Genomic DNA, 19165 nt, shown 5'->3' with positions numbered 1-19165 from the left:
CGTGGTGGCAGGCACCTGTAGTCCCAGCTACTTGGAGAGGCTGAGGTAGGAGAATGGTGTGAACCTGGGAGGCGGAGCTTGCAGTGAGCCGAGATCGCGCCACTGCACTCCAGCCTGGGTGACAGAGCGAGACTCCGTCTCAAAAAAAAAAAAAAAAAAAAAAAAATTTAGCTCCTCATGGTGCCATGTGCCTGTGGTTGGGAGGCTGAGGTGGGAGGATTCCTTGAGCTCGAGAGTTTGAGGTTGTGGTGAAGTGAGATGGCGCCACTGCACTCTAGCCTGGGTGAAAAAGCGAGACACTGTCTCAGAAAAAAAGGCATTAAAAAAAATTATCGTAAAGGTTAAAATGAGTTAAAATGTGATGCTCTATTAAGTTAAAAAATACTATGGATGTTTTGGAGAAGAGGGACTGTCTTCTTAATTAGAAACTTACAGAAGACTCTGCATAATAAATAATATTTTCATTGGATCAAAACAGCTCATTTGGCGTTATAGCAAAAGGAGGAAAAGCTATGTTTACATGTAAGACAAAGCACAAAGGCAAGAAAGTTATGGGTTTTAGGATCAGTGATTATGCTAGGGGAAAAACTATGGAAGTCGTAAGTTACCAGATTCTTTTTTTTTTTTTTTTTTGAGACGGAGTCTCGCTGTCGCCCAGGCTGGAGTGCAGTGGCGCGACCTTGGCTCACTGCAGGCTCCGCCCCCTGGAGTTCACGCCATTCTCCTGCCTCAGCCTCCCTAGTAGCTGGGACTACAGGTGCCCGCCACCTCGCCTGGCTAATTTTTTGTATTTTTAGTAGAGACGGGGTTTCACCGCGTTAGCCAGGATAGTCTCGATCTCCTGACCTCGTGATCCGCCCGCCTCAGCCTCCCAAAGTGCTGGGATTACAGGCGTGAGCCACCGCGCCCGGCCAAGTTACCAGATTCTAAAAAAAGTCAGACCTCTAGGGCTTTCTAGGGATATTTGTTATTCATGAGGTATTTAATCCTGGACTGTGTTCTGGGCTATTTTTTTAAGTATTGGACAAAACAGCTTGTGTTGTTTTCTTCATAAAGTCAGAGAGACAGAAAAATAAAACAGTTTCAAACTGGCAAATACTGTGTACTGTGAAAGCAATGAACAGGCTGCAATGAGAAGGAAAACAGGGAGGGAATCACCATGTTTTATTGGATGGTTATGGATGGCCTATCTTAAGGAACAGTCCATTTCTATCATAAGGGAATGGCTATGTGAATGAATTTGTTGTGGGAGAGGAGGAGATTGATTAGTCAAGGATGGCTGCCAGGCTTCTGGCTGAAGCACCTGGGGTTCCATGTCTAAAATGGGGAGCAACTGAAGAAGAATGGAGTTTCGAAAATGGGAAGTTCCCTTTAACGTAAGTTCTGAGCTTCCTTGAGATATCCCAAGTGGAGTTGTTAGGTAGGCCATTTTATGTAAGTGTGGAACTTGGGGAAAGTGTCTTGAGGAAGTAGAAAATTTGTGAATCATTAACAAATGGATGACATTTAAATCAACATAAATGGATGTGATCTACCAGGCACAGTGGCTCATACCTGTAATTCCAGCACTTTGGGAGGCTGAGGCGAGCGGATCACTTGAGGCCAGATGTTCGAGACCAGCCTGGCCAACATGGTGAAACCCCTTTGCTACTAAAAAAATAGAAAAATTAGCCGGGTGTGGTGGTGCACACCTGTAATCCCAGCTACTTGGGAGGCTGAGGCAGGAGAATTGCTTGAACTCAGGAGGTGGAGGTTGCAGTGAGCCAAGATTGCACCATTGCACTGCAGCCTGGACAACAGAGTGAGACTATGTCTGAAAGAAAAAGAAAAAAATATATAAATGGATCTGATCCCTGGTGAAAGAGAGATGAGGGATGGGACCTGGGGCCACAAGGGACTTGGCTGCCATAAATTAGAATCAGACAGATGTGTTGTGATTTCTGATTTTTTATTTCTCTTATTACAGCTTGTGTGATTTATATTGTGATCAGTTCTGAAAGAAAACTAGGTCTTGCTGTGTTGCCCAGGCTGGAGTGCAATGGTGCAGTCTCAGCCCACTGCAACCTCTGCCTCCCAGGCTCAAGTGATTCTCTTGTGTCAGCCTCCCGAGTAGCTGTGACTACAGGCATGCCTCACCGCACCCAGCTAAATTTTTGTATTTTTGGTAGAGACGAGGTTTCACCATGTTGGCCAGGCTGGTCTTGAACTCCTGACCTCAGGTGATCTGCCTGCCTCAGCCTCCCAAAGTGATGGGATTACAGGCATGAGCCACTGCAATGCCTTAAGCATTATTCTTGAAGATAACTTTGATTAAAAAATGATAAAATCAGTTCAACCAATAACATGACAGAAATAAGCATTACATTACTTGTAACAGATGGCAATTATTACATTGGTTGTTTGCATATTTAGATTTATTTTCTTCCTATAGGTATCCTGCACCCCATGTAACATACCAATTGGAACCCCAGTGAGTGGCTATGCTCTCTATCAGCGACACATTAAAGCAATGCATGAGTCAGCACTCCTGGAGGAGCAGCGGCAGAGACAAGAACAGATAGATTTGGAATGTAGAAGTTCTACAAGTCCATGTGGCACATCCAAGAGTCCAAACAGAGAGTGGGAAGGTAGGTAAATAGAGCTATCACCAAGAGAACTTTTATGAAGGGAAATAAAGCTAAACCCAAAAGCAGTGTCCATTGTGCTTTGTAAGTTGTCAGCCTCCCAATTGATTATTATATTTGTTCCTAACAGACACAGTTCCTTAAATTGACCTTAAACTGTGAAGAAATGTTAGTATTATTAACTACTAAAGGATGCCAGTAACATTTTTAATAGCATTCTAGTTAATGTGAATTTTCTGATATTCATCTTTATGCTGGAAGACATTATAAAGTCACGCTTTATGTTCCATTCATCTGAATTTTCAGCGTAAGTGAGAATTGTTGTCCTGTCCTTGAAGCAAATCACCTTCAAATATCACATTCTCTGGTAGATGAGAGACACAACTTTGTGTAGTGGATATTCCCAATCAGACGCTGGCTAAGCCTTCACCTTGGCATTTGCCAGCTGTGTGGCCACAGGCAAGTCACTTAACCTTTCATAGCTTTAGTTTTCTCATCTGTAAAATGAAAATAATAGTACACGTCTACCTTGCTGTGGTTGTAAAGTTAAGGAAGGAGCATTCGGTATTGTTATATAACACGTGGCTCTGCGTTATTTTATGTATAATGTAGCATGTTATTACATATTAATTAGTGTATTAGTACTGTATATACACAGTAGGTACTGTGGAGGTACCTGTTTTCATTGTTACATCACTGTTTTTATTTCAAGTGATAGATCTGATTTGGTCCGTTGCTGTTTTAGTTGGTGTGTGATACACTTTTACTTTCTTTAAAAAAAGAAGAAAGGGGTGGTTTTTAAGTTTTAATACATTCTTCTGACATGGTTAGAAGAATTGGCACATGTTTCTGGTTAAAAATGAGTTTATTGTCTACTTCTATGCTACAATATGCTTAGAATGTAAGAATGCTGAAATAGAATGATTCAGAAGATTCTTTACAGTACTTTATTTAGCTAAATAAGAGCTATTAGCTTTACAATGCCATGCATTCCAAGGGTTATTTAATATAAAATAGGAACTGTGGTACTTAACTGATCATGCTGACTCTGCCCAGATCACACCAATATTGAGTTATTAGTTGCCTAATACACTGAACCTCTTCTATTAGAGTTTTAAATGTAAACTTGTTAATCTTTTAAACATAAATCTTGTGCTAGGAAAAATGTGAACCAGAATGATAATATCCACCAAGGAGTATAAAAGGTGCTAAATGAATATTTCCTTGAATGAAGATAGAAATATTGATAACTTTTAGGCTTTTACTCTGTTGGTTGTAGGGAATTCTTAATCCCTAGTTCTGTAATTGACACATGTACTCAGTAGTTACACCTTAAAGGAAAGAATTATAAATGAATGACATAATGGAGATATCCTTATCGTGTTTCACTACAGGGTATTAATGGACTTATCGCAGGTGTTTGTCTTTTGAACATTCCAATTATGAGGAAATCCATAAGTGGAAAATGATACTTTAGAGAATAAAAGTCTCTGGATGTATTCCTTACATTAATTATTTAGGATAGATTTTGTGAAGAAGTAGTAAAAGTTAGAAAAATGACATTCAGATGGTATCATTTGTTGAACTTATGCCAAAGCATAACATTATTGTTAGTAATATCTGGGTCATTTTAACATGGATATCATAATTTTAAAGCTGCAGTATCTTTTATTGGTCTGCTTTATAAAATGAGTTGTATTTGGGAACTGGAGAAACTGAACCAGGCTAGAGCCCCAAATTCTGAGACTCCAAACTGTGAATTATATTTCTCTATGTTAGTCACATTAATACACGTAGTTTAGATCTCAATGGTATCCTAATTTTTAATCATAATTCAGTCATCTTAAAACCAAATTGTAATTATACTTTTGATTAGTATGACATTAAGAATTTTACAGTTTGGTCGAAGGTGATGCTCTACAAAGTAGGGAAAGTTTATCCAAAGGTTGTTTTGTTTTAGCTAATCTCCCTAGTGTATTCATCCTGTAATTTGTTTAACAAGTACCGGAAGTCTTTTCCTTGAGTCTATCCTGTAGTTCAGTGTATAGGATAACCTTTCAAATAACATTTAAATGTTTGCAGTTAAGATGCTTGTGTCTAGAATGTTTGACAAAAACGGTTTAAATTTAACCTTATAGAACAGTTTATAGAATGTGAAGAAGAGTGATAGTATGGATTTATGTGTAAAGTATCACCAAATATTGGTACAGTCCACCTGAATTAGGGCCATGGTTTTTACTTTTCCGCTTCATGGTCTCTTTTTAGCAAGTCACAGGCAGCACTTGTTGTCCAACTATTTGGTTGTATTTATTTCTCTTAATGTGAATGGTATAAATAATTACTGTAGGTATGCCTGTTTTAAGTTGCTTAAAGCTTTTCCCATCTGTAGAAAAGGTTGAAAAAAAACCTTTGAGAATTGTTTTTACTTACCGGTAACATTTACACGAGTTGACCTCTGCTTTACTGATAACTTCTAAGCCTCTTTTCTACAGTGAGGGAACTCAAACTTAAGCATATGGAGGTAGAGTTAGAATTGAACTTCTAATGCAAATTTAACAAAATTATCCAATTAAAATAAGAGTTAATGCTTCTGTGTAACTGACCCTAGTTTGTTACATGTTTATTTTGTTGCTGTTGCTGTTTTTCTTTTCCTGCTCTGGGTACATGGTGATTTAAATAGCTGTGTTTAGAACCATCCAAATTTCCATCATTTAAAAAAAAAAAAAAACCACTACTATGACCAGTGGATTTTTTTTTTTTTTAAACATAGTTACAAACTTACTGGAAATGGTAAAATAATCAGACATTGGATTTTTAATATATTATCATATTAAATTCTCTAGGAAAGAAGTGGTGATTTTCTTTTGGAGTTGGGTTATTTCATAAATCTGTTTTCTCAGTATTAGGACACTTACTCTAATTCATTATATTAGTATGTCAAAGAAGGAAAAAGTACCGTCATCTTGATGGATACCCCAGAGACATCTGAAATTCCACACCCAGTCCTTTAGTGAGACACTATTGCACTGTGGTTTAGAGCTAACGGTCCGGAATTATACTGCTTTTAAAAAAATCGCTGGTAGACCTTGATTGGGCAATTAGATGTGATTTTTCTGAGCCTCAGTTTCCTCATCTGTAAAATGATGTTAATAATCACATTGGTCTTGAGGGCTAAATAGATATTATATGTAATGCACACTGCCTAGCACTTGAATATCAGTTGATATTTTTGTAATTGTTTCTGATTTTTAAAAGCACCTTACAAAAGATAGTGTAGTAAGGAAATAAGAGGTTTAGGTATTTGAAGGGAAAAGACAAATTATTTACAGGATAAGATTATTCACCTCGAAAGCCTAAAAGAATCAACTGAAAAGTTATTAGAGCTAAAAGGAAAGTTCATTAGGTTTCTCAGAAAAAATATTACACAGAAATCCGCATCTTTCCTGTATGTCTGCAGTAATCAGGTTTATTTATATAAATTCATATATATGAAAGAGATGGTTTTCTTACCAATATGACATATCTAGGAATAATTTTTAGCAAGCAATGTATAGAACTATCTGACAAAAACAAGATTTCTCAACTCGAAAACTCATTATAAAATGTCAAGTCACCCGTGTTTATTCATAAATTTAATACAAGTCTAATGAAAATTCCAGTTATTCTTTGTTTTGAGAGGAAGTACTCAAAATGATTTTAAATTTAGATTTACTTGGAAAGATAAATGGATACAACTAGGTAATGAAAATAATAAATAAAATGAGTGGGAATTTATTCTGACAGACATTAAAATGCTACAAATCTAAGTGGTCAGGGTTACAAATTTACTTTGTGCTTTTTTGATTTTCAAAAATTACAGATGTTTCATTTTAAAAAGAAACTATATATTTTAAAGTCTTAATATGACTGCATTTCTGGCGTGTCCTTTAAAATGTTTAAAGTTTCTTTATGCTTTATGTGGAGATAACTTACATGATAAGTAATTTTCATTAGTATTATTGTAGTTATATTCATGGTTTTTATAAGCTTATATAGAATTTTTGGATTAGTTTGATCTGCATCTTTTGAAAGGCTTCTTCCATTTCTTAATTAAATTTATTTCTGTGAATATTAGCAAGGAGTGAGCTTCAACAGGCTAATTATAAGACTTGTGAAATCCTCGCAAAGCTAATAACCTCCAGTCAGGCCAGATTTGAATTAACAGAATTGCCTGATAATCTGATGTTTGCCTGTTGTGATTCTATTGCATGTGAAAACACTTGATTCTCCTTAAGAGGAAAGAGAAGTTCTTGTTCCTTTAAAGGGAAAACTCGTAAATGAATTTTTGAGGATACACAGGAGATTTAGATTTACAGGATTTCTTAACTTCTCTGTGGGTGGATTTTGCCCCCAGGAGTTTTAGACTTTAATGTTAGTTTATAGTCGGATCTGCCCCTGGATGGTGTGGGCTTGGTCCTTTCACACTTACTATTTTAATTTGGGGTTCTTCCCTTATTTTGATAACTTTAACTTTCATAGGAAAATCAGTCGCCTATATGCCTTATGCTGAGGTCAAACGTGCTCTAGAACAGGAAGCACAGATGCACAATACTGCAGCAAGGTCAGCCTCACCGTGTAGGCTTTCTCCAAGAGAAGTCAGTAAAGCCGCTCCACAGCCTGATATGAGTGCAGCCCGCTATAGTGTCCCGCCAGGTAATTATCACTCCTCTGTGCAGTGGCTGCTGGCCATCCACCCACAGATGTTCCACGTGGGTGGTTTAATCTTGTGAATGAACTGCTCTTCCAGGACATGTCCTTGCTGTTTCAGAATGACTTTGTTTCTCTGCATTCCATCATCAGTTGTATTTAGTTGAGTTCACTGGGCCACTGGGAAATTTGTGTTCACACATTTATACTGTGACATTGACTGGCTCTTCCTTTAAGAAGAGTACATGAATTTGTAAAAGTCTTGAGATCTCCCCATCCCCAAAATTCAAGTGTTCTGTGAGATCCGGAATCAGTAAATGTTTCTCAGAATATGCAAGACGCAAGAAGGATGTATAACTGGTTGTCAGTCATGTCTGCGCATTCTATGAAGTAGTGTTATCAGCTGTTTTTAAGAAGTACCCTAAGAGTGATGGCGAGAGATAAAAATTTTTTAAAGACTGATGTTTGCTATGCTAAGCAGAAGTAGTTTGAAATGAGCATCAGCTTGAAAGCTCTGGTTTGAAAGGGAGTTGAATATTTCAACCCCACAAATAGTATTTGTGACTTAAATATGTATACAGGCTTATGTGAATGAGAAATTTAAAATAGAAATGTTCATTGTTGGTTTCATCTTGCATTTTTAAGTTTGTGATTTAAAAATTCAGGAATGACTGAGAGAGGTAACATGTTGTAAACTAGGAAATGGACTATTTTAAAATCATTTTTCTTTCCTTTTAAAAGTCCTTCAGCCTGCTCCACATCAAGTGATAACTAATCTCCCTGAAGGCGTTCGGCTTCCGACAACTCGACCAACCAGGCCACCGCCCCCTCTTATCCCGTCATCCAAAACCACAGTGGCTTCAGAAAAACCATCTTTTATAATGGGAGGCTCCATCTCACAGGTGAAACGACTTCTCTTTACAGTAGATTTCTTGTTGAATATGGCTTTGTTAAAACTTGTCCCTCCTCGCACTGATTTGTCAGAGTTCTAATAAATAATAATCTGTCTGAATATGCAGTTTCAACAGCTAATGACCAGAAAATGCAGCAGTCACTGTACTCTTGCCACAAATCAGAACTTTCAGTGAGTTATGTACCCAGATTGAGTGGTCATAGCATACCACCCATTTAATTACAGTTGGCACTTGGCATACCACCTGGTTTAATTTACATCACTCTAAACTTACCAAGTTTTAAACTTAGTTTCAAACAGTAGAATATTTGTTCACTAACATATGGTAAAGGCTCTAAATATTAAATTGTAGGTGGTTAGTATTATAATTTACTCTGACTTTGGCCACTAAATCTTTTTTCTGGTTCATTAATCTTTAAAAAATTGAGATATGGTCTGCTCTTCACAGTTCCATCAGTTTTGACTAAGTGTACATCAGTGGTCACACCCCTGTCAACTTACTGAACACTTCCATCACTTCAGAAAGTTTTCTCATGTTCCTTCCCAGGCCATCTCCCCTTCCACTGCCTGAAGCAACCACTATTCAACTTCCTGTTGTTGTAGATTAGTTTTGCCTTTTCTAGAACTTCCTGAGAATGGAATCAAACATGGTACTCTTTTGTGTCTGTCTTCTTTAACCCAGCATAATGGTTTTAGGGAATTCATCCAGGGTTTTATGTAATCAGTAGTTTCTTCCTTTTTATTGCTGAGTAATACCAGTTTGTTTATCCATTCTCCTGTTGATGAAAACCTGAGCTATTTCCAGTTTTCGGCAGCTATGAATAAAGCTGGGCATTCTTGTAATGGGTTCTTTGTGGACATATGTTTTTATTTTTCTTGTACAATTACCTGGGAGTGGAATTACTAGGTTATGTATGTTTTATACTTTTCCAGAATGGTTCTACAATTTTATGCTGCCACTAGCAATGTACGAGACGTGATTGCTCCATTTGCTGTTGTCAAGTCTTGGCCATTTTAGTCATACTTGGTGTGTAATAATATCTTATTGTGGTTGTATTTTACATTTCCCTGACAACAAACAATGTTGGGCACTTTTCATGTGCTTATTGGCCATTTGTACACCTATGAAGTGACTAAGTCTGATTATCTGTTTCTACTGGGTCTTTTTGATACTGTGTTGTAGGTCTTTATTATGGTTGAAAGTTCTCTGTTAGATATATGTATTACAAATATTTTCTCTGTTTTTTTGTCTGTTTATTTTCTTACCGGTATTTTGATGAGAAGTTTCAAATTTTTATATAGTCTAAATATATATACACACTTTTTTCTCCTATGATTAGTTTTATTTTGCTAAGAAATCTTTGCCTGCTCCAAGGTTGTGAGATATTCGCCTGTGTTTTCTTCTGAAAGCTTTATAATTTTGGCTTTTATATTGAGGCCTGTGACCAGTCTCAAATTAATTTTTGTGTATAGTAGGAGGTCAGGATTAACATTCATTTTTATTTAAATTTCTAGTTGAAAAATAGCACCAATTGAAAAGACTTTTACTCATTTGATCGCTTTAGTTCCTTTGTTAGAAATCATTTGACAGTATATATGGGTCTGTTTCTGCACTGTCTCCATGCTGTTCCACTGATCTACTTGTTCATCCTTTTGTCAGTACCACAGTCTCGATTACTATAGCTTTATTGTAAGTCCTGAAATCATGTAGTATAAGTCTTCAGTGTTTTTGTTTTTCAAGATTGTTTTGGCTATTTGATGTCTTTTGCATTTTCATATAAATTATATAATCAGCTTATCAATGTCTGTCTCCCCCCTTTTTTTGGTTCCCAAGTTTTATTCAAGAACTCACACAAAACATTCCAGGTAAATGAGTTTTAGTCTTCATCTTCCTTCTCTTCTTTGTCCTGGTTAATTTGGAAGTAACATAATCTGAAATTCTCTTTGCTATTAGCAGCTATGCACGACCAATCACATAGCTTATTCTTCAGATATTTTTTGATGAGCTATTTCAAATACCCTTTGGAAAAAGGCACCTCAGAAGTTACGGTGCTTGTGTTCTTGGTCCTTTCAATAGTTATTACCCCTCCACCAAGATTCCCAGCTTTTCCATTCACTTTAATTCTGTCTTGGAGAAACTGCTGACAATTGGCAGCATCATCTACGGGGTAGGTCCAGTCAAGGGTATACTTCAGAACCTGCTTTTTTTCTTTTTTTGCCCTCACTTTTTCATGGGCACCTGGCAGCAGCAGAGGCAGAAACAATCTGTTTGTCAGTCTACTTAAAGAAAAAAAATTCTGCTGGGATCTCTTCTCTTCTCTTTTTTTTTCTTTTCTTTCCTCACTTGATTTATTTTATTTGCAGGAGTTGAAACATGTTTTAAGGGAGATTTTTATTTTTTCCCCCAAACATGAATCATTTAAGTAAAACCAACTTAACTATAGAAATGTAGCAAAGTAAGGGGAAAGTAGCACAAACCACCCAAGAGGCAAAGGTTGTGGGGAAGAGGTGGGTGCAGTGAGCATATAACATATGCATAATGCTTTATGATTCACCTGAAGGCGAGCACAGGGAACCATTTTAAGAGGATGTTTCCCCCTAAACATCTGAGAATGCTTCAAATTATAGTTTAAGGTTTAAAAGACCAAAAAAAAAAAAAAAATGAACCACCCATCTGCTGGGATTTTTGTTGGGATTGTATGAAATCTGTAGATCAATTTGAGGTAGAAGTGGAAATCTTAACATCGAATCTTCTAATCTATGAACTTGTATGTCTTTTCTTTTATCTATGTCTCTCAGCAGCGCTTTAAAGTTTTCACTTTAGAGATTTGTACATGTTTTGTTTGATGTATATTTGGCTATTTGATTCCTTTAAATTTTGTTTTTGTTTTTGGACAAAGTCTTGCTTTGCAGTACTGTGATCATAGCTCACTGTAGCCTCCAAGTCCTGGGCTCAAGCGATCCTCCCTCCTCAGCCTTCTGAGTGGCTAGGAATTTTTTTTTTTTTTTTTCCTTTTTTTGAGACAGAGTCTTTCTCTATTGCCCAGGCTGGAGTGCAGTGACACGATCTCGGCTCACTGCAACCTCCGCCTCCCAGGTTCAAACAATTCTCCAGCCTCAGCCTCCCAAGTAGCTGGGACTACAGGCGCATGCCACCCTGTCTGGCTAATCTTTTTGTATTTTTAGTAGAGACGGGGTTTCACCATGTTGGCCAGGATGGTCTTGATACAGGAATACTGAATAGTGAATTGGTGAACATGGACATGAATTTCTTGTTGCTCATCTTAGAAGGAAGGCATTCAGTATTTTACTGTTAGGCAAAATGTTAAGTTTTTCGTGGATGTCTTTCATCAGATTGAAGATGTTTCCTTCCATTCTGAGTTCTTATATTTTTTTAGTTCCAGAATTTCTATTTTGTTCTTTTTAATGATTTCTTTCTCTTTGTTGTTGGTATTTTCTATCTGGTGAAATATCATTCTTGTACTTTCTTTTTTTTTTTCTTTTTCTCTCTCCTAGAACAATTCTGTTGCTCAGGCTGGAGTGCAGTAGCATGATCTTAGCTCACTGTAACATCAGTCTCCTGGGCTCAAGCAATCCTGCCTCAGCATCCTGAGTAGCTGGAACTATAGGCATGTATCACTATGCCTGGCTTTTAATTTTTTTTTTTATTTTTTATAGAGACAGAGTCTTAATATATTGTTAAGGCTGGTCTCAGACTCTTGGCCTCAAGCGATCCTCCTGCCTGGGTTTCCCAAAGTGTAAGGATTAAAGAAGGCAGGCCACTGCACCTGGCCTCCTTTAATTTAGACATGGTTTATTTTAGTTCCTGGAATACATTTATAATAGCTGATTTAAAGTCTTTATTCCTGAGCCCAAAGCTCAGGAATATTTTCTGTTCCCTGCTCTGTTTCATATGTACGGCTCACACTTTCATGTTTCTTTGCATATCTTATAATTTTTGGTCAAAAACTGGACATTTTGTATAATGTAGCAACTCTGGAACTTGCATCCCCCCGCCCGGACTTTTCTTTTCAGAGCTTGTTGTTTCTTTTGGCTGTTACTATTTGCTTAGTGACTTTTCTTAACTAATTCTGTAAAGTCTGTATTGTTTGTTGTGTGTAGCCACTGAAGTCTGATTAACTTAGTGATCAGCTAATGATTAGACAGAGATTTCCTTAAATGTCTAAAATCAGTAAAGTCAGTCTTTGCTGAGGGGCACTCTTTGTTGGGCACTTGACAGCTTTGCCTTAGTCTTTACTTTCTGGCGTGCAGAGCCTTAAGGGCAGTCTGAGTTGAGAGCAGTGGGGCCTTCCCATGTCTTTCCTAGGCATATTCATAGCCTTGCACATGCATGTAGCATTCTAGGTTCTAGGGAATATGTTGGAGCTTTTCAGACTCCATGAACATCTCATTCCCTGGCTTTTCCTTTTAAGTGTTTTGGTTAGCCTGTTGTTTACCCTGGCTGTTATCTACTGTCTCAGTCAGTGGAGAAGTTAATCAGTTGCCTCTGATTGTTTTTGACAAGCCTGCACCTCCTCTCCCACTCCAGTCAGGTCAAATAAAGACAGCTTTGTGAATGGAGTCTCCCAGAGAACCAACAGACAAGTCAAACAATGACAGTTATCTGGGAATGAGGCTTTTAAGGAGCTCCAACCTTGCTCTTTCCCTTCTAGTGGCTGCCAGGCAGCTGGTTTGCACTGATTGTGGGCTTTTGGTTTTCAACACTAGCATAGAGCTTGATCAGGAGAATGAGAATGGAACAAGTTAAAATGCCACAAAGCCCATTGTTTTTACCTAGATTCAGCTTTTTTTTTTCTTTTTTAAATAAATGTTTCCAGATTTCTACACGCCTTTGGTTAATTTCCAGGGTTCTTTAAAAGTTGATTCTTACATTACTTGAGACTGGGAGGTGGAGGTTGCAGTGAGCTGAGATTGCTCCACTGTACTCCAGCCTGGGTGACAGAGCAAATCTCTACCTCAAAAAAAAAAAAAAAAAGGAAAAGAAAAAAACGTTGATTCTTAAAATTTTTCCAGGTTTTCTTGTTGCTTTTATGGAAGAGAGTTTTTGGAAGTCCTTATTACTTTGCTGTATTTGCTGATACCACTCTCCATAGCATTTTTAGTTGGAATGAATATTAATAATAGTAGCTTACATTTTGATTGCAACATATAAGTGCTTTATTTATGTAATTTATTAATAGTAAATACTATTTACATGTAATGTATGGTAATTTTAGAAGACATATCCTACTCCCTTTAAATTTTTTTTATATTTAAGCAATCTACAATGAAGATTTTCTTGCTTTACAAAAACTATTCTTAGTTTTGGGTAGAAGGGATATAATTTTTTTTTTTTAAACAGAAATGGGAATGCTGACTTTGTGAAATTGACCTTGTGAAAAAACAATGTTTGTTTAATCTTTAAATTTTTTTTGTTTTTTCTTAGGGAACACCAGGCACTTATTTGACTTCTCATAATCAAGCTTCCTACACTCAAGAAACACCCAAGCCCTCAGTGGGATCTATCTCTCTTGGACTGCCACGGCAACAGGAATCTGCCAAATCAGGTCAGTGAGTTAATACAGTCATAATGCATCTACGTTTGTAGCATCACAGCCAGTAATTTAGTACTGGATTGCTTCATGTTTCTCTGCCTTTCCACAGCTACTTTGCCCTACATCAAGCAGGAAGAATTTTCTCCCCGAAGCCAAAACTCACAACCTGAGGGTCTGTTGGTCAGGGCCCAACATGAAGGTGTAGTCAGAGGTAAAATATGCTGGTTGGCAGAAATGTTAAACTTTTGTCCCCAGTAAATTTATTAAAGTAAGTTATTAATATATTTTAATGATGGGCTTTTTAAACTATAGTCTTTAAATTCTAAATTTGTTTTCTTTCCATGTAAAAGTCATTTTAAAACCTTGAAGTTCCATGTTTCAGCAGTTCTTTAGTATTATTTTGGAAGTACATTTTAATAAAACAAACATGATGGGTTTTGTGCTGCTTTTTTCTTTTCTTCTTAGTTGAGTACTCTCCGAAGTAGGGGCTGTTTTTTTGTGTTTTGGGGCAGGGGCTGGGGGTGTAATTTGCTAATAGCTTTGTTTGTATTCAGGTACTGCAGGAGCCATACAAGAAGGAAGTATAACTCGGGGAACTCCAACCAGCAAAATTTCAGTGGAGAACATTCCATCCCTACGGGGCTCTATCACTCAGGTTAGTCACGATCATCTCTGATATACTCAACGGAAGCTCAGGAAAAAATGATAAATAATTCTTAGCACTTTGGCTGTTTTGTGGCTTAAGTTCATTTTTCTGCATTATGGGACTAGGTCTCAATGGTAGTAAAACCTAGATCTGCAAACTGTCTCCACAGAGATGTTAATGTGATCATTTTGACTGCAAGCTATATTATGTATATTTTGGTTCATTTGAAAAGGTCACTTATTTGCAAACTGGAAAAAGAAATATGTTCTAATTGATGCAGCTCTTATTGTCTTCCTAGAAAAGCTTTTACCATGTGTTTAGCCTAAATAGAAATTGAGAAGAAAATCATTACAAATTATTTGCTTACTTTTGCCCTGGTGGAGAGGTAGTTCTAGAATCTTAGTATGTGAGCTGCCTTGTTAGAATCTAATGCTAAACCAGGGAATGTGGAGGGCATTAACAAAAGCACCAGAAACCTTCCAATTTTGGGCTAAATAAATCACCAATTTTGATTAATAAAATTTCTCTCAGTTAGTTGTTAATTTTAACTTGATATTTAAAAAGTTCTTAGCCTCTTTATGTATATGCATAAGAGGGAAAATTCTGTTTTGGGGAAATCATTGTAAACAGAAACCTGTGCCTTGCATTTTCTAAAGTGTTCATTCATTGTCACAAGTTTTTTCTTTGTCTAGTTGCTATCCTATAAGACAGTTGTTCTCAAAGTATGATCCCCACACCAGTAGCATCAGAATCACCTAGAAAATTGCTACACATATAAATGTTCAGAGCTTACCCCAGATTTACTGAAACGCAACCCTCGCTGGTGGGGACTGGCAGTCTGTGTTTTCCCAAGCCTTTCGCTGATTCAGCTAGGGCTTTGCTGGCCAAGTGTGGTTTGTGCACCAGAGCATTGGCATCACTAGGAAGCTTGCTAGAATAATGCAGAAATGTCAGTCCCCACTCTAGATCATGTGAATTAAAACCCCCATTTTAATGAGGTTCCCAGGTGATTTCTTTCTGAAATGTAGTTTACATACTACTTCCTTGAGTGGTTAAGTTAAAAACAGAAGAAAAGAAAGTTTTCATACTGACTCTTAAAATCTCTCTTTTTAGGCCAGGCGCGGTGGCTCACGCCTGTAATCCCAGCACTTTGGGAGGCCAAGGCGAGCGGATCACGAGGTCAGGAGTTTGAGACCAGCCTGACCAACATGGTGAAACCCCGTCTCTACTAAAAATACAAAAATTAGGCAGGCGTAGTGGTGTGTGTCTGTAATCCCAGCTACTCAGGAGGCTGAGGCAGGAGAATCACTTGAACCTGGGAGGCGGAGGTTGCAGTGAGCTGAGATTGTGCCACTGCACTCCAGCCTGGGTGGCAGAGCGAGACTCCGTCTCAAAAAAAAAGTCTCCTTTTATATTGGGTCAGTGTGTTTCTGTTTTTACAGCAAGCTAATACTTTAATATGGACAGAGGAAAGTAAATGGACCTGTATGTATTATTCTTTGTCTTCACTCTGGCATCCAAACTGTGGGAAGAAAGAGTATGAACTGGGCCAAAGGGGACTAAATTTTATCTGTTTAAAATCTGTTTGTGCATTTGACATGATTACTTCTGAAGTGGGTGTTAAGGATTTCTAGATACTTACTAATGAGTTCACTTAATGACTGGACAAGTAAATGTATGTCTCATCGCTTTTCTTAAGCATATGGTATCAGATTGTGCTCTCTAGGGTTTTAGCAGTCCTCAGAGTATAGTGGTGACCCTAAATGTGTGAGTAAACTCAGTCTAGGCCTCTAACTCCTATTTTACGCCAAGCTGCTCTCTCTTGCAAAGTGCTGTACATATTAGGTTCTATGAACAATTTTCCTTGAAGGAAGGGCTCGCTGCTTAAAGGAAGAGTAAAAAGAATCATGGTCATTGGCAACCCCAGAGGAGGATTGATGATGGTGAAAATACAGATAACCTGACCTAAACTGAATCAGTGTCACAACACGGAGGCATCCAAAGGCCTAACAACCTAGTAGTCAGTTTGATATTTGAAAGTTATTTTTCCCTCATATCACAATTTGAGAGAAAATTGTAGTACTCTAAAAACTTTATCATCTTATTTTTATTAGAAAATTTATATTAGGTTGGTGCAAAGATGTGATTTCGGACTGTGAATTTTAAATCATTATAACTAGGCTCAAACACATCTTTATCAGAATAGGAACCATTACAATCAACACATTTTTGCCAATGAGAAATAATCTTGTTTATTCTTGTAGCATAAAAATACATGCTTCGCAATTCGACAAACTCTTAGAAAGCATTTTCTCTCTCTTTTCTTTTCCCTCCCCTCCTCTCCCCCTCCCCCTCCCCTCCCCTCCCCTCCCCTCCCCTCCTCTCCCCTCCTCTCCCTCTCCCCCTCCCCTCCCTTCCCCTGTCCTCTCCTTTCCTTCCCTTTCCTTTCCTTCCTTTTTGCTTGCTTTCTTTTTTGATGGAGTCTTGCTCTGTTGCCCAGGCTGGCAGGTGGAGTGCAGTGGTGCCATCTCAGCTCACTGCAACCTCTGCCTCCAGGGTTCAAGTGATTCTCCTGCCTCAGCCACCCAGGTAGCTGGAATTACAGGTATGCGCAGCCGTGCCTGGCTAATTTTTGTATTTTTAGTAGAGATGGGGTTTCGCCACGTTGGCCAAGCTGGTCTTGAACCCCTGGCTTCAGGTGATCCGCCCGTCTTGGCCTCCCAAAGTGCTGGGATTACAGGCGCAAGCTGCCACACCCAGCCATGGAAAGCATTCTGCTGGTTGTGGAAGAATTTTCCCTGCATAAAGTTGTCGAGGTGCTTGAATAAGTGGTAGAGAGAGAGGTCAGGTGAATATGGCAGATGAGGCAAAACTTCGTAGCCCAATTCATTAAATTTTTGAAGCATTGGTTGTGTGACACAGGTATTGTCGTGGAGAATTGGGCTATTTCTGTTGACCAGTGCTGGCTGTAGGCATTGCAGTTTTCAGTGCATCTCATTCATTTGCTGAGCATACTTGTCATATGTAATGGTTTTGCTGGGATTCAGAAAGCCATAGTGGCTCAGACTGGCAGCAGACCACATTTCTTTGGTGCAAGTTTGGCTTTGGGAAGTGTTTTGGAGCTTCTTCTCAGTCCAGCCACTGAGATGGTTGTCGCTAGTTTTTGTATAAAATCTACTTTTCACATCGGATGTCATGATCCAATTAAGAAATGGTTTGTTGCCTAGAATAAGAGAAGACACTTCAAAAAGACAGTTTTTAAAATTTTCGGTCAGCTCATGAGGCACCCACTTACCAAGCTTTTTCACCTTTCCAATTTGCTTCAAATGCCAAACAACCGTAGAATGGTTGACGTTGAGTTCTTCGGCAACTTCTCGTGTCGTTGTAAGAGGATCAGCATCAATGATTGCTCTCAGTTGGTTGTTGTCAACTTCCGATGGCCGGCCACTATGCTCCTCATCTTCAAGGCTCTTGTTTCCTTTGTAAAACTTCTTGAACCACCACTGCACTGTATGATTGTTAACAGTTCCTGGGCCAAATGCGTTGTTGATGTTATGAATTGTCTCCACTGCTTTACGACCCATTTTGAATTTGAATAAGAAAATCACTTGAATTTGCTTTTTGTATAACATAATTTTCATTGTCTAAAATAAATATAAAACAGCAAGTAATAAGTCATTAACAAAAAACAGTGACAAATGCACATTAAAATGATATATTGCATAACTACATTCAAAAGAAAACAAGAACATAACCACATTTATTTAAGAATGTATTCCAGTATCAAACGGCAAATTTCAACAATGCAAAAACTGCAATTACATTTGCAACAACCTAATAAAAGCTGTTACATTTACTTGATTTTAATCCTTAAGAGAAACTTCTGAGAGTTAAATGCTGTAATAGAGTCCTCACATGAAAGTGAGAGCAAAGTTGATACACCTAATATACCTGTCATAATTTTAAGTGTTATGTGGCTGAGTTGAAGGATGAAGGTACAGGATGTCTTCATGTTGACAAAAATTCAATGTCTAATTTCCTTTCATGTATATGTGCTTTCTTCTTTGAAGCTATAGATTAGCCTGACTCTGTCATAGGTTAAATTTTCTGAGCACCTTGTGTTTTCCCTGAACTCGAGTGACTCCTCTGCTATTTATGCTTGATTTGATGGCAGGGCACCCCGGCTCTGCCCCAGACTGGCATACCAACAGAGGCTTTGGTGAAGGGGTCCATTTCTAGAATGCCCATTGAAGACAGCAGTCCCGAGAAAGGCAGAGAGGAAGCTGCATCCAAAGGCCATGTTATTTATGAAGGCAAAAGTGGACATATCTTGTCATATGATAGTAAGTATTGTATGTATGCACCAAAGCCAGTATTACAATATGTGCTAAAAACACAGGCTTGGGTTTTCCCACATTTCTGCTATCTGGAAGTCAGTTTATCTTTGCTGAGCCTATGTTTTCTCTCAGTAAATGGGGTTAGTAATACTTGTCTCATGAGAATTTTGTGAATATCAGCTCAGTCAATGAAAAGTAATTAACAATGCAGAGCTCATATTAAATGTCCCATAGGTGGTAGGTAAGATTATCGACTGTGGTCAGTCAGTTTAGCTTAGGTAAAGAGCCTTTGTTGAACTTTAATGGAATACTTTTATTTTGAAGAGATTCATGTTTTATTAATTAAGAATTAGAGGGTAGCTAGGCCGGGTGCAGTGGTTCACACCTGTAATCCCAGTACTTTG

The 19165-nt window shown here is 38.0% G+C and overlaps 1 protein-coding gene across 30 annotated transcripts in view; it reads left to right on the top strand.

Annotated features, from left to right (window-relative positions):
• Positions 1-19165, top strand: part of NCOR1 (nuclear receptor corepressor 1) — a 186471-nt gene that overhangs the window by 121987 nt on the left and 45319 nt on the right. For 21 of the 30 annotated variants that reach the window (XM_063629336.1, XM_063629334.1, XM_063629330.1 and 18 more), the window contains 7 exons: positions 2432-2627; positions 7143-7316; positions 8052-8212; positions 13670-13790; positions 13888-13989; positions 14333-14433; positions 18599-18767. In XM_063629336.1, coding sequence (XP_063485406.1) covers positions 2432-2627; positions 7143-7316; positions 8052-8212; positions 13670-13790; positions 13888-13989; positions 14333-14433; positions 18599-18767 — 1024 coding nt within the window. The remainder of the gene's footprint in view (positions 1-2431; positions 2628-7142; positions 7317-8051; positions 8213-13669; positions 13791-13887; positions 13990-14332; positions 14434-18598; positions 18768-19165) is intronic. The other 9 variants (XM_055258858.2, XM_055258860.2, XM_063629341.1 and 6 more) reach the window with 1 other exon arrangement.

Source organism: Symphalangus syndactylus, chromosome 20, assembly GCF_028878055.3.
Source record: "Symphalangus syndactylus isolate Jambi chromosome 20, NHGRI_mSymSyn1-v2.1_pri, whole genome shotgun sequence".
In the NCBI taxonomy this organism is placed as follows: domain Eukaryota; kingdom Metazoa; phylum Chordata; class Mammalia; order Primates; family Hylobatidae; genus Symphalangus; species Symphalangus syndactylus.
This window is presented reverse-complemented; position numbering and strand designations above follow the sequence as displayed.